Here is a 16,912-nt window from a genome sequence, read left to right as displayed (position 1 = left end):
TAGATACGTTTGTTATTATGAGAAGTGCTTTGTATGTATGTCAGGCTCATAATTTTAAGTAATTTGCAAATGCTCTAATGATAAAAATATTTGTACACTTATTTGTACACTAATAGTAAAATGCATTAAAATGTAAAATTTATTTTTCCACAGAAGTTTCAGTTTGTTTTTTTGTAAACAGACATATTAAGAAGAATAATCTGTACAATGTCCTGACACTGTATTGTTTCTAGGGATAGTATTTCATTATTCGATGATGTATTATTATTATTATTATTTTTATTTTTATTTTTCCTTTCTCAGACGTTATGTCTGGTTAAAAATGGAAAGTGACGCAGACCTTGATCAAGCGTGACTTCCTTTTAACTGTACGTTAAATGTTACATTGCATTTAGGAACTTTTGGGTAATTGATTGAACAAGTATCAATAATTACAGATTTCTGTAGTTGTATACATACATTTGGATGTAGTTGTATTTTGTTAATGTACTGGTGGATATTGTGTGGTATGACTCCTGTAGTTGATAGTATAATTGGTATAATGTCAACTTTATCCTGATCCCATATGTACTTGACTTCCTCAGCCAGTTGGATGTATTTTTCAATTTTTTTCTCCTGTTTTCTTCTGTATATTTGTTGTATTGGGTATGGATATTTCGATTAGTTGTGTTAATTTCTTCTTTTTATGGGTGAGTATGATGTCAGGTTTGTTATGTGGTGTTGTTTCATCTGTTATAATGGTTCTGTTCCAGTATAATATGTATTCATCATTCTCCAGTACCTTTTGTGGTGCATACTTGTATGTGGGAACGTGTTGTTTTATTAGTTTATGTTGTATGGCAAGTTGTTGATGTATTATTTTTGCTACATTGTCATGTTTTCTGGGGTGTTCTGTATTTGCTAGTATTGTACATCCGCTTGTGATGTGATCTACAGTTTCTATTTGTTGTTTGCAAAGTCTGCATTTATCTGTTATGGTGTTGGGATCTTTAATAATATGCTTGCTGTAATATCTCGTGTTTATTGTTTGATCCTGTATTGCAATCATGAATCTTTCTGTCTCACTGTATATATTTCCTTTTCTTAGCCATGCGTTGGATGCGTCTTGATCGATGTGTGGCTGTGTTAGATGATACGGGTGCTTACCATGTAGTGTTTTCTTTTTCAAATTTACTTTCTTTGTATCTGTTATGTTATGTGATCTAAAGGGTTGTAGAAGTGGTTATGAAATTGCAATGGAGTAGCCGATGTATTTATATGAGTGATTGCTTTGTGTATTTTGCTAGTTTCTGCTCGTTCTGTAAAGAATTTTCTTTAATTGTCTACCTGTCCATAATGTAGGTTTTTTATGTCGATAAATCCCCTTCCTCCTTCCTTTCTGCTTTATGTGAATCTTTCTGTTGCTGAATGTATGTGATGTATTCTATATTTGTGGCATTGTGATCATGTAAGTGTATTGAGTGCTTCTAGGTCTGTGTCACTCCATTTCACTACTCCAAATGAGTAGGTCAATATTGGTATAGCATAGGTATTTATAGCTTTTGTCTTGTTTCTTGCTGTCAATTCTGTTTTCAGTATTTTTGTTAGTCTTTGTCTATATTTTTCTTTTAGTTCTTCTTTAATATTTGTATTATCTATTCCTATTTTTTGTCTGTATCCTAGATATTTATAGGCATCTGTTTTTTCCATCGCTTCTATGCAGTCACTGTGGTTATCCAATATGTAAGCTTCTTGTTTAGTGTGTTTTCCCTTGACTATGCTATTTTTCTTACATTTGTCTGTTCCAAAAGCCATATTTATATTATTGCTGAATACCTCTGTTATCTTTAGTAATTGGTTGAGTTGTTAGTTTGTTGCTGCCAGTAGTTTTAGATCATCCATGTATAGCAAATGTGTGATTTTGTGTGGGTATGTTCCAGTAATATTGTATCCATAATTTGTATTATTTAGCATGTTGGATAGTGGGTTCAGAGCAAGGCAGAACCAGAAAGGACTTAATGAGTCTCCTTGGTATATTCCACGCTTAATCTGTATTGGCTGTGATGTGATATTATTTGAATTTGTTTGGATATTAAGTATATTTCCAATATCTGTAGTAACCATGAGTTATTATTATTATTATTATTATTATTATTGATTGTTCCAATTTAAGAGAGCTTTTGAACTTGAATTCCTTTATGATGATTGTTTACGTTTTTTCTGAGCTCAAATTTTCTTCATGTGTTCACTGTGTTGTTTCTTTCGCTCCGCTGTCCATTTGCATCCTGGTCTCTTCTGTGTTGTGGTGTCAAATTTATGTTTTTTGATGATGTTCCTGAATTCAGTTCTATTTTCTGCATCGTTTATTGTTATGTGTGCTTGTCTGAGGTCCTCTTCAACTTCTTTTATCCATTTTGTTTTTCCCCTGCCTGAGTTGATGACTTTAGGAATTCATTTTGAAATTCTGTTTTCATTCATTCTGTGGATATGTCCGTAGAACTGCATTCATCTTTTCCTTATTGTATCCATAATCTTGTCTGTGTATTTATATAATTCTGATGTTGGTCTCTTCTTCCAGATTCCTTGCTCTTGTATCGGGCCAAAAATTTTCCTGAGAATTTTCCTTTCTTGTTTCTCTATTTCTTTGATTTTAGTTTGCCCACCTATTTGTGTTGTTTCAGATGCATACAGTGCCTCCGGAAGTACGACAGTGTTGTATTGCCTCAATTTTGCGTTAATGGATATGGACTTTTTGTTATAATAGTTCCACGTGAGTTTATATGCTTTCTGTAGTTTTTTTATTCTTTCCTCATTGGCCTTTAGGTTGATCCCTGATGACTGGATGATTTCTCCCAGGTACTTAAAATGTGGTACTTGTACGATTTTCCCATGGGTTGTCACAATAGGCAATTTGTCTTGTGGCACTCTTTCTATGTACTGGGTTTTCTCATATGAGATTTGCAGGCCAGTTCTTTGTGCAATTTCGTGTAACTTCTCTATGGCGTTAGTGGCTTCTTTTCTATTATTTGTGAGGATTGCAAGGTCATCCGCAAAAGCTAAACACTTCACATTGAATCTATTATCTTTTCTAATGCCAATTTGGATTATTATTATTATTATTATTATTATTATTATTATTATTATTATTATTATTATTTACAGTATCTATTTTGTAAACCCTTTCACCTCCTCCTTCCTGTAAAGTTATCTCGAAACATCTCGACCACTTTCATCAGTTACAAATTTGAACTGCAGTTGTTTTCTTTTATGATCTAAACTTAACTTATTCTTTACTTCTCATCTCATATGGTAAGTCTCCCCTAAGCTGTGGTTCTGGGTGACTTTCCTGAAACCTACCCTTTTTCCTAGACCTCTCCAGTTCTTTTCCTTCACCCTTCTTCCTTCCCCTTCAACCCTTCTGCCTGAAGGAGTCACTGGCTCTGAAAGCTTGCAGATCAAGCCTTTTATGTGTGTGTTCTGCCACCACTAGGTGAGTAGATTTTTTTTCTCTATCCAATTAAATAATTTTATCAATAATCGATTGTTTTCATTGTCATAAACAAACTGGTTGACACATTCTATTGGGTATATCTGACCATTATAAGCAGGTAAAACATTAATTACTGCATTTACAACTGAATGCAGTTTTACCTTCCTCACGATTAGTGTAGGAAATAGTGCAAAGTTGGACATCAACAACTCTTAACTGCACAGAGACACAGTACAGCCTGACATAAATCATTATTAAATATTTCCAAATGATGACCCTCCTGCAACTTCTACACAGTCTTATTAACACTGTGATTACTTGATGGAACTTAAAATTATGTACTACATATTTGTGGTCATTGTATCTTGGCTGCTAGTTTAAGGCTGTTTATATTTCAGATAGGAATCCTTATTTGTATTTTGCAACTAGTTTTTTCGTAAATATTTTTGGCATAATTGCTTTAAGTACCTTCAGGGACCAACAACAGCCATTATTAATTATAGTTATTTCCTTACTGCAAACATTGTTTTGAGTCATTTAGTTTATATATGTAATGTTTGGTTAGCTCCATCTAAAGGTGTTTGGCTCTGAAACAACATTCTGTTGTAAAACAAAAATACAAAATAAAATGTTTTTCACTGAGGGTCTGTATACCATCAGTACTGTTATAGTGCATGTTCCCATATCCACTATTTTGTAGGTGCAATTAGTGTCTATAAATTATCTAGTTTTCTAAATTTATGATTAGAAAAACAGTGGCAATGAAGTCAGTAACAATTCTTACTGTACACAAATCTTTCTCACAGTATATAAGCAACTGTTATCCAATGACAATTGCCAAGGTGCTTTCATAAATGAAAAGTAAGTAGGTCCATTAACGACAGCTAAATAGTATATCAGTATAAGATGTTAATTTAAATTACCAATAATCTACAGCAGATTACTGTCCACAAAGGGTATTGTTAAGGCTCCATTCAGTAATAGTTTCTAGCAATTATTAGAAATCAAATTCGTGAAGCTGCTCCTCTCTGTTGAAATCTTATGGAACATGATGTATGAATTAACAAGTGAATGAATTAATTTGCTATTGTTAATGCTCATCATCAAATCCTCTTGGCTTAGTAGACCACTCATTGAAATCACTTGTTACGGGTGAAAACTTAAAGAAGTCATTTTCTGTTGTAGAGTAATTTCACTTTAGGACATAGTGGATAATCTACTTTTAGGTTATGGCACACAGAACTGTGATCTATGTTCAACTATGGAGCTGCCTCATTGGTAACTGCCCACTCTTTTTATTATTTATTGATCTGCTACAATTATACAGTGGGTCTGGTGTAGAGTCATGAACGGTGCTGGTTTCATCCTGTCCAGCCCATGTTTCGCAGCCTGACCAGTATGGGCCATGGGCTGGTCCACTAGGCTGGTGAGCTGAGCACAGAGTACACGGCCAGAACCAGTGAGCTGACACGGACCGGTGGCCCGCTGGACTACACACACAGCGGCTACTTGCAGTGCAACCTGCTCCTTTATAACTCTGTCGTGTTACACTCTTAGACAGCATGGCCACCAACATGGAGTGACAAACAATGTGATGCTTTCAGTAATGGGAATAACCAAATGCAAATCAATTCTGTCAGTTGTTGGAAAACAATGGACTCATTCACTTCTAGGTTGAGGTTGAATCAAAATCATTTATTCTTTTGACTGAAACTTGTCTTTTGGAGCAATTCAATGACACCATCGCCACTCTCTGTTACAGTTTCTAATATTGACTGAATTACTCATTCCTTATTTTCAAGTGAAACCAGTCTGTAGTATTTCTGTCGTTTGGAACATGTTTCTGTTCTTTCAATTGAAATGGTTTTATTTGACTCAGCACTCATTCTTCACTGTAAAACCAGTCTTTACTACTCTCCTTACAGGTGAGTACAGATAATTCCATGATGATGATTGTATCTGACTTAATGATCTAAGTGTTTTGTTTTGATTTGTTTTGTTTTGATTTGTTTTGTTTTGTTTTGCTTTAGGGTGCAAAAAACAACTGGGGTCATACGCACCCAAGTCAAAACTAGAGAATATGAACACAGAGAGGAGTTAAAAGAGTATATGTCAGTCCCAATTGACAGAATAGAAGACAGCTAAAAACAGGCATGTGGAAAAGGGCTAAAACAGGCACCATACAGAAATGGAGGTCAAAAACTAAAAATTAAATGGTCTTCACCTTATTGCTTCAGCAGATAAAAAGTAAAATGCTGTCAACAGCCAACGCGCATCACATAAAAGACGTAGTAGTACAGGAAAGAGGGAAGGAATTTAAAAACTGGGAGGATTTCATGGCAGCAGGGAAAAGAAAACTGATACAAAGTCATCTGAAGACAGAAAAAATAAACATGGTGAAATAGTGAAGGATTACTGGAAAAGAAATACACTCCTGGAAATGGAAAAAAGAACACATTGACACCGGTGTGTCAGACCCACCATACTTGCTCCGGACACTGCGAGAGGGCTGTACAAGCAATGATCACACGCACGGCACAGCGGACACACCAGGAACCGCGGTGTTGGCCGTCGAATGGCGCTAGCTGCGCAGCATTTGTGCACCGCCGCCGTCAGTGTCAGCCAGTTTGCCGTGGCATACGGAGCTCCATCGCAGTCTTTAACACTGGTAGCATGCCGCGACAGCGTGGACGTGAACCGTATGTGCAGTTGACGGACTTTGAGCGAGGGCGTATAGTGGGCATGCAGGAGGCCGGGTGGACGTACCGCCGAATTGCTCAACACGTGGGGCGTGAGGTCTCCGCAGTACATCGATGTTGTCGCCAGTGGTCGGCGGAAGGTGCACGTGCCCGTCGACCTGGGACCGGACCGCAGTGACGCACGGATGCACGCCAAGACCGTAGGATCCTACGCAGTGCCGTAGGGGACCGCACCGCCACTTCCCAGCAAATTAGGGACAATTTTGCTCCTGGGGTATCGGCGAGGACCATTCGCAACCGTCTCCATGAAGCTGGGCTACGGTCCCGCACACCGTTAGGCCGTCTTCCGCTCACGCCCCAACATCGTGCAGCCCGCCTCCAGTGGTGTCGCGACAGGCGTGAATGGAGGGACGAATGGAGACGTGTCGTCTTCAGCGATGAGAGTCGCTTCTGCCTTGGTGCCAATGATGGTCGTATGCGTGTTTGGCGCCGTGCAGGTGAGCGCCACAATCAGGACTGCATACGACCGAGGCACACAGGGCCAACACCCGGCATCATGGTGTGGGGAGCGATCTCCTACACTGGCAGTACACCACTGGTGATCGTCGAGGGGACACTGAATAGTGCACGGTACATGCAAACCGTCATCGAACCCATCTTTCTACCATTCCTAGACCGGCAAGGGAACTTGCTGTTCCAACAGGACAATGCACGTCCGCATGTATCCCGTGCCACCCAACGTGCTCTAGAAGGTGTAAGTCAACTACCCTGGCCAGCAAGATCTCCAGATCTGTCCCCCATTGAGCATGTTTGGGACTGGATGAAGCGTCGTCTCACGCGGTCTGCACGTCCAGCACGAACGCTGGTCCAACTGAGGCGCCAGGTGTAAATGGCATAGCAAGCCGTTCCACAGGACTACATCTAGCATCTCTACGATCATCTCCATGGGAGAATAGCAGCCTGCATTGCTGCGAAAGGTGGATATACACTGTACTAGTGCCGACATTGTGCATGCTCTGTTGCCTGTGTCTATGTGCCTGTGGTTCTGTCAGTGTGATCATGTGATGTATCTGACCCCAGGAATGTGTCAATAAAGTTTCCCATTCCTGGGACAATGAATTCACGGTGTTCTTATTTCAATTTCCAGGAGTGTAACTACAAAGGATTCAAAATTGAAATTGCAACATAGTCCCCAATACTTCGGAATTCCTCTTTGCCTTGCGTATCTTCTCTGCTGTCCTTTGCCATAGTCCTTTCCCTTTACCCTTTCACCCATACAATTGAGCTTTAAGCTTGATACGCGAATGGAAAGAATAGGGGAAAGACAAAAACACACACTGTTTTAGAACCCATTTCAATTTGCTGCATTGTCATAGTGTTAACTTCTTTGAGTTGTGGGTTTGTTTTGAAACTGCTTACTTTGCCTTTCTGTCCTCTGGTTTTATGTTAATAAGTGACCAGATTATGGATCTAAAGGTCTTGAATTTGATCCCAGTTCAGTCCTACGATTTTTATCTGACATTTATCAGCTCTTTCATACCCGGAAATGTAAAAAACGCCGAGTTGCATCATGGTTTGGATTCCACAAATTTTTGGTCTCCCAATAATTGAGCAACTCAGTTCAAGATGGAGGAGGACAATGGCATACTAACTCCAATAGGACCATGCTTAGTAAAGCCCTGTGGCATCAAGAGTAAGGGAAGTAACGTAAGAAGTGCAAGAAATTATGGTGTATCAGTAATACAAACAAAGCAGCAAAAAGTATCATGGCTGAAAGCAAAGTAAATTACTTTACTACAGTGAGAGGATCATGTTGCCACCCTAATGACATCACCGTCACCATATTCAAAATGTGATAGCTCAAGATGCTGGGTTCTTGTTGAGAGCAAATGGCACTATTAAACATAGAGGGATAATATTCCACTTTCATGTTCCGAAAGTGTAAACTGAGTACTTAATCTGTAAGGAAATGTTAATCATATTTTGATTTTGGTTTTTCCTGTTGACGAACTGATTGTATTGTCGAAATTATATTTTTTAAGCAGGAACTAGTGGTACTAATGAGTTATTTTACATAATTAACAGTTTAGTTAGAGAGCTAATGTAACAGTCTTTAAGGTTTCCTATGTAAGAATCATTAGCCATCTCAACACCACGTATCAAGTAAATCTACATTTAGCACCAAACTGCAATACATAATGATTATATTAAGTATGGAGAGAGTATAAAAGGTACCGATTATATAAAGCATGACAATTATATTAATGAATTACTCCAATTGCTTCATTTAGATCCATAACATTTTTCCTCGCGAACAGGGAAAATGCCAAACATATTCTGAAAAAGAAAATTTTTGCATAATTTGCCAAGCTAGTATTTCAACAAAATTCGCTGTATTCATAGGTATAAATCTTTATGTAGATAAAAATGCAAACTAAAAAATGTCACTGGTTTAATAAAAATTTATTTTGAAAAAAATAAATATTTGAACACCTGTACTGCTTATGCATTAACATTAAACAATACTGATTTGCGTTCTTATCAGAAAATACAATTTAATAAGTAGCAACAAACATTTCTTACACACAGACACATACAAAGCTTATAGTGTCCCACAGGGACAGAGCAACATTCGCTGAAAATCTGCTCTCTGAACAAGTCAGATGCAAATCATAACTGCATTTATGTAACACCAGTGCAAAGTAGAGCCACTGTTGTTGACACAATAAAATACTGACGAAAACAATAAACCTAAGCAATATTAATTATTTACTAGGCCATTCATGACCTAGTGAAATGATAGTCTGAATACTGGAGCACATAGTGCCATCTAGTTTAAACACCTGATAGTAGTTCACATAATATGCACACTGAAGAGACATGTGCTAAACTCTCATCAGGTTATTCAGTAGAGACAGAATAAATATTTTCCATTGTCTTGCTTCTTCTCAAACTCAATCAATGCCAAAAACATCACCGCGTTTTCTGTAGTCTGCATTTGCAAATATATACTCCGCTTCTTTTGCTATTGCACAAATTATTGATCCTCTACTCTTATAGCGATCCGTAAGATGACCAAGCTTTTCCAATCCTTTTATCACTTGCTGGAAGAAGAAAAAGAACAATAATAATAATAAGAATAATAGTAAGAATAATACTAACAATAACAATAACAAAAAACCTGCTACTACCATACAGTAAAAAACCTTATTGCTACAGCAAGTATTAGTCAATGGGAAGAGAAACTGCTTGGGCATGTAAAGGCACTTCAACAAAGGAAATGAATAATGTGGGGCTTCAGGAGTTATTTTCTCAGATCATACATAGATCAACATTTGTCCCATTACTTATCAACTAATAACAGGGAATGCAATTTCCTGAAGCGAAGCAACCACAAGTGCTTCCATCAAAAGAAAAGGGGCTGAGAATTTTTACATTTCCTCTACAATCTATGTCCTGGGTCATTTGTTGCAAATGCTAATTTCATCACAATCTTCTGTGCTTGCTTCACAATGCGGACAAGAGGCTTTCCCATCACCATCCAAAACATATTACCTTTCCTCCAGAACCCAACACTTAATTACTTCTTTCTATGCCACTAACAAATGCTTAGTTCCTACCACCTACTTGGCCGCCATGAACCCATCTCCCAATGTTGTCAACTCCTCAATTCATTGTTTCGTTTCTTTTCTCCCTGTCATCATTTCATTCATCTATTTTACACTAATTGTCATCTATGTTCTTTTTCTTTTTAACATATCTACTTATGCTGGTTATTCTCTCTTTCTCCCTCCGACTTATCAGCTTTCCTATCTGCCAGCTATGAGATAACTTTTCTCATCTGATTCTTCATAAATCCCATTGTTCCATTTACTTTTTCTTCTTTCTCAAGAAAAAATTTAAACACAGACTCTGAGCTTTCACTTCAGTGTATGCACTCAAATCAATCCCCTACACCTACTCTTACTCCCGTCATTACCTGATAACAAAGCAATATTTTATTTTGTTTCTAGTTATTGTTTAATAACATATATGTGGATAATAATGACAAACAAACATTTTACATTTATTTGGGTTTCTACTGCTGCAAAATTGCAAGAATCATGATTAAACTTTCTGAGAAATAGATGAATTTTTTAAAAAATTTGTATTTTAAATTTTATTTTAATTCATTTTTACTTACATCAAGGACACCATATTCGTAACTCAGCTTCATTGGGTACAGCTGATGGTGAATTCTACTTGCATCTACAGCTTCCTTAATATTATCTCCAAACCAAAGATATCGCATGATAACCTGTTAATGAACCAAAAGATAGTATTTGTAATGATAGTAGTTGTTTTCAGTAATTTAATACTATGAAATAACTGGATATTTAAGAGCCTCCCTAGTTATTTCCTTTCTAAGTGTTGTTTTTTTGGGTAACTAGTTCTACTAATCAATATTAAAGACTAGCCCATGAGAGAGATGTTTGTTGAAGCAGGAATATTTTTTTAAAAAATGCTTTGAGTTTCTTTACAAGTAGAATCATCATCTTTACTAATTAGCAGGAAAGGTGCTACTCTTAGAATTATACTATTCAGCTGATGTTTACCTATTACTACAAGATTAGATACCTGCACTTTCAAATCGCTGCTGAAAGAAATTTTTGTATTGAAGTAATAGAAATGTGTTTACAATAAACATATTGCTTCCTATAATGTTGATACATTTCTGGTAACAGACTCCAGATAATTTATAGAATTTATCAATAATGTACTTTAAATTTAATTCTGTGCAAACTCCAGAAAAGAAAATACTACTGCAGATGACTGAGAATGGCACACTGGCACACATGAGGACTGTATAATCCCACTAGTTTTTGAACTTTTGCTCTTCTGGCTTTAAGATGAGTGACACGAATGCTGAAGACCAAAATGGAGGGAAATCTAGGAGGCGGCTTTTATCCAGTACTTTATTTCAAACCACTTCTGACAACGGTAATTCCTCAATTTGTATTGTGTTTGTCCCGGAATTTCCATTATTGTAATAGTATGTTACTTTTGAATTTCTGAGAGACTGCCAATATCTTGCCCATGAACTAGACAAAGATTTTTTTTCATCAGAATAAAGAACGCTGCTTTACCATGTGCCATTCATAGGGATCTAAAAATCAATGAGATCTTTTCTTTCACACATTTGGATTAATTACTCATTTGCTATGAATATATAAGAATCTTTATCAGTCTTTCAGCAAGTTTCCCCTCATAACCAGCTTCATCAGTGGAAGTTATACATTTACATACATACACTTGCACACAAACACACACGTTCACAAGTAATTCTCTTTGTACATCTCCCTACACATATGAGAAAGTTATATACAAGGTTGACTTGATGGTATTAGTTACAGTTATTTGATTCCACACAATTACACCTGGTGCACAAATCATTTTAATAAGCATTATTTATGTTTGTCAGTTATATTAACTTCACAATGCTACCTGGTGAACATAAAATTGTTTCCTACAATAATTTGTGTACTAGGATAATCATATGGAATCAAATAATTGTAACTGAGTGGATCTTCTGATTTTACAATGTACCTACCTCCATATACCTCACCACATCCAGTCCTTACCTGCTTCTCTCTTTTTTGATCTTGCCACAATTACAGAATGACCCTCACAATGCTCTGAACTACTATAAAGAACTGTACCATCTGACGGTGAGTTACCAGGCAACTTGAAACCCATAATGGGAAAAATAATAATTATATCACCACAAAAGGTAAATGGTCAGTCATTTCTGAAATCAGTTATCACAGCTGCAGTGATCCACATCCATAATGGCTAAAATTTGGATAATTTGTTGTTTTTTATGATTTTTTTTCCTTCTGATGAAGACTGACAAATCTTACAAATAAGACTGTGGCTTAAATTTATATACTTTCAATATTCATTTATTCTCCAGGGGATTAAAGCTACATATCAGTACTTTATGTTATTTCATCTGCAAGTCATTCCACTACACATAAATGTACACTTCACCAAGTTCTTTACTTACAGTTGCCACAGCAGTTGTAATTTTTGTTCCACCAGAAGCTCCAATGACAAGTTTCACATTTTTGTTTTCATCAACAATAACTGATGGGGACATGGATGACAGTGGCCTCTTCCATGGTTTAACTGCATTAGCAGGGGAACCTGGTAGTCCAAAATAGTTTTTATACTTGCTAAATGAAAAATCATCCATTACACTGTTCAGTATAATTCCAGTTTGTTTTGAAACTACGCCAGCACCAAAACTGAAAGAAAGAAATAAGGCAAAATTATTTTACTCACTCACACACTCACTCATTTGTTCACATTGTCAATATGAACAAATATTTTGTAAGAATCATTTTTCTTTTTGTCCTATAACTTGCAGCAGACAGCTATTTCTGTTTGTATCTCAAATGGTTCAAATGGCTCTAAGCACTATGGGACTTAACATCTGAGGTCATCAGTCCCCTAGACTCAGAACTACTCAAATCTAACTAACCTAAGGACATCACACACATCCATGCCCGAGGCAGGATTCGAACCTGCGACCGTAGCAGCCGTGTGGTTCCAGACTGAGTTCCAGACTGAAGCGCCTATAACCGCTTGACCACAACAGCCGGCTGTTTGTATCTCAAATGTGAAGCAATAAACACTACAGTTTAAGATCAACTGAAATGTTCCTATAGGACTGAAGTACTATTTAGAATTTATACAACGAACACTGCTACTGCTACTGCTACTACTACTACTACTACTACTACTACTACAGTTCCACCACAGGATAAATATTGCAGCCTTTCATTAGGGGGAGACAGCCGGACAATGTCACATCATACAGATATGCATGCAAATATAAAATGGAACCATTACACTGGATCATACTAGATCAGCCAAATGGTAAGTTTACTTTTACCACTAGCACAAACTGCACATACTAAACAGAGTCTTCACAAATGCTCAATTAAGTGCATTACTTCTTGCATTTGTTTAGCAGCGGACAATGAGAATATGTTAACCAGGGTATCACAAGAACTTTGGACATATGCAAAAGATGCAGACTAAATGATCAGTTTCACTGAAACAAGAGTGTTTCACAAAACTGACAAAATCTGAAGACCATGATTATGAGTCTTTTAAACACATTCAATAGGCATAACACAGATACACAATATTTCACACAGATTAGTTCGTGAATTTTCTTCTAGATGTTGTAGGACTAGGTTAATACAGTCCACTTCGCCAAAATGAGAAAGAAGAAGGAAATGTATTAATACTATGTCTTCCCAACAGAATTATACACCACATACTCCCTCAATAATCCACTTTTGTATGTGCCAGATAGTATGACGACAAGCCTAATTCCTTACAAATTGTTTCCCTCTACACACAAAACAGTAAATTTCTAGGAGTCCTGACCATTTTCTAATCCTATTAAGTGAAGAACTTGATATGACATTTTTTTTCAGAATGCCTGAGAACTCTAATGTTTCTCACTATTCAGAAGTCTTGATGTCTCTTCTATATTCAGAGAGAGTGTTGGAATCAAATGTAGGAATCCCATGTTGATGTACTGGTCAAGTTCCTAGAGCAGATGGTAAAGATGTCATTGAACTTTCTGCAATAAACTATAACTGAGACAGAAAGTATATTATAACTGTAGGTATACACAGACCTTCAGGTACAAGCATGGATATTTTTGTCACTACCCTGTATCAACTGCTTGCAGTGACAGACAAATACTCTGCAAAAATGTCTGTCTTCATACTTGCTATTCTTGGCCATCAGGCTGTGCAATTTCAATGTCTATCATTTCAAATAAACATAATCTAATGTTTGAAAATCAGAATCATTATTAAAAAACAAATTGCCACACAGTTTATTGATCAGGTAATAACTGCTATAAAGAATAAAGAATATAACATAGGCATATTATTTGATCTTTAAGGCATCTGACTGTTTCAAAATGACAGTACTCTCAGGGGAAAAAAAAAAGGTACCAGAGGCATTGTTCATAATCTAATAAAACTTTGCGTAACTAATGGAAACCAATTTGAATTACCAAAATGGCGATAGGCATACAGGTTATATCAAATATGGGGTACCACATTGCTTGGTGCTGGGACCCCTCTTATTTTTTTATTTATGTAAATGATGCAAATACTGCTCCCTAAATTTAAAGACCATTTTGAATGCTGATGATACATCTGTTTCATACAAGCTTAAACATTATGACCACTGTATTACAAATGAACACACTACATCTGTGTGTGCATCTACATCTGTACTCTGCAAACCAATGCAGCAGAGGGTACGTCCTCGTATATCAGTTATTAGCGTTTCTTTCTGTTCCATTCATGTATGGATTGCAAGAAGAATGACTGACTGAATGGCTCTGTGCATGCAGTAATTATTCTAATCTTATCCTCACAGTCCCTATGTGAGCGATACGTAGAGGGTTGTAGTATATTCCTGCAATCGTCATTTAAAGCTGGTTTCTGAGACTTTTGTAACAGACTTTTTCGGGATAGTTTCCTCCTATCTTCAAGAGTCTTCCAGTTCAGCTTCTTCAGTTTCTCTGAGACACTCTCCCATGGATTAAACAAACCTGTGACCATTGGTTCTGCCCTTCTCTGTATACATTCAATACCCTGATAAGTCCTATCTGGTACAGGTCCCACACACTTGAGCAATCTTCTACAACTGGTTGTATGAGTTATTTGTAAGCAATCTCCTTTCTAGACTGACTGCACTTCTCCAGAATTCTGCCAATAAACTGAAGTCTATTTTTCTCATGACTGAACCTATGAGATCATTTCATTTCATATCCCTACAAACAGCTACACCCAGATATTTGTACGAGTTGGTCATTTTCAACAGTGACACATTGATATCATAGTCATAGGATACTACATTTTTTCATTTTGTGATGTGCAAAATTTTATATTTCTGAACATTTAGACCAAGTTGCCAATCTGTGTACCATTTCAAAATTTTATCAAGATCTGACTGAATATTTATGCAACTTCTTTCAGACAGTACATTATAGTTTGCATCATCATCTGTTGCTATTAGTATTGTTTGCAAGGTCATTAATACACAATATCAACAGCAAGAGTCTCAACACACTTCCCTGGGCCACACCCGAAGTTACTTCTACATCTGACAATGACTCTCCATCCAAGATAACATGCTATGTTCTCCCTAAAGATAACAAGCTGCATCCTCCCTACCAAAAAGTCTTCAATACACTCAAATTTCACTTGATACCCCACATGATCATACTTTTGACAATAAGCATAATTGCAGCACTGAGTTCGGTTTCACACACTGAGGAGGTCACTCTGTTCAAGATACCTCATTAGGTTTGAGGTCAGTCTAAGTTTTAAGATTCTACAACAAATTGACAACAAAGGTATTGGATGGTAGTTTTGTGGATAACTTCTACCGCCCTTCTAGTAGATGGGTGTGACCTATGCTTTTTCCACGAACTGGGAACCGTGGTTTCTCCCCCCCCCCCCCCCCCCAGGGTATCTATGATAGATTATAGTTAGAACAAGGGCTAACCCAGCTGCAAATTCAGTATAGAATCTGACAGGGATTCCTTCAGACCCTGGAGCTTTGTTTAATTTTAATGATATCACCTGTTTCTCAACACCACTGACACTAACACTTATTTCATTCCTCTTTTCATTGGTAAGAACATTACATTGGGACAATTCTCGTGTCTTTTTCTGTGTAAAGGAACACTTGAAAATAGAGTTAATTTCAGCTTTAGTGTTGCTATCCTCAGTTTCAGATCTTGTCTCATTCACTAGGGACTGGACACTAACTTTGGTGCCACTAACAGTCTTTACACATGACCAGAATTTCTCTTGGTTTTGTGAAAGATCACTTGGCAATATTCTGTTAATGGCAGTCACTGAAAGCATCACACACTGCTCTCTTGACAGCCGAACATGTTTCATTCAACATCTCTCTATCTACAGCCCTATGCTTTGTTTTATGCTTATTATGCAATAATTTCTGTTTCTTTAGAGTGACTGTATACTGTGGAGGTTCCCTCTCATTATGAGCTGTTATACTTGGTACATATCTATCTAGTGCATGGTCAAGTATTATTTTCAACTTGAGCCATAGTTCCTCTACATGCTCCTGCACTGCGCTCAAAGTTTCAAGTTCCTACGCTCAAAGTTTCAAGTTCCTCACTGAGATATGACAGTACTGATTTTTTATCTAGTTTACCGAGTTAATATATCTTTCTGCTTGTTTTATTTGATATTTCTGCTTGTTTTATTACCACAACCATGACATGGTCACCGACACTGGTTTCAATGTGGACATTCTCAAAGAGATCAGGTATATCTACTGCCATTAGATCCAACACATTTCTATCACGATTGGAGTTCCTATCTGTTCTAGGTAGTCTTCAGCGAAGGCATTTAGTGAAGTTTCACAGTATGTCTTATCATGCACACCACTAACAAAATTGTAATTTTTCCAACTGATTGCTGCATGATTTAAGTCTCCACCAATGATTACAGTATGACTGGGGAACTTAGGCACAAGTGAACTGAGGTTCTCTCTGAAAGTTTTTGATTAGGAAAAGACAGAGTCCTATCTACCATAAAGATGATACATTAATTGCAGACAGGCACAATTAAAAGACACTTTTGAATATTCTTTGACAAACAGCCTTCATCAGAAAAAGAAATAAATGCAC

The 16,912-nt window shown here is 37.0% G+C and overlaps 1 protein-coding gene across 4 annotated transcripts in view; it reads right to left on the bottom strand.

Annotated features, from left to right (window-relative positions):
* Positions 1-8,612: 8,612 nt before the first annotated feature.
* The window catches only part of LOC126094448 (scoloptoxin SSD14-like), a 572,643-nt gene continuing 564,343 nt past the window's right edge, over positions 8,613-16,912 (bottom strand). For all 4 annotated transcript variants that reach the window (XM_049908841.1, XM_049908849.1, XM_049908832.1 and 1 more), the window contains 3 exons: positions 12,215-12,455; positions 10,352-10,465; positions 8,613-9,272 (listed from right to left, as the gene is read on the bottom strand). In XM_049908841.1, coding sequence (XP_049764798.1) covers positions 9,123-9,272; positions 10,352-10,465; positions 12,215-12,455 — 505 coding nt within the window. In that variant the 3' untranslated portion in view covers positions 8,613-9,122. The remainder of the gene's footprint in view (positions 9,273-10,351; positions 10,466-12,214; positions 12,456-16,912) is intronic.

Source organism: Schistocerca cancellata, chromosome 1 (assembly GCF_023864275.1).
Source record: "Schistocerca cancellata isolate TAMUIC-IGC-003103 chromosome 1, iqSchCanc2.1, whole genome shotgun sequence".
Classification (NCBI taxonomy): Eukaryota; Metazoa; Arthropoda; class Insecta; order Orthoptera; family Acrididae; genus Schistocerca; species Schistocerca cancellata.
The sequence above is the reverse complement of the archived record's forward strand: the minus strand, read 5'-3'. Positions and strand labels throughout refer to the sequence as shown.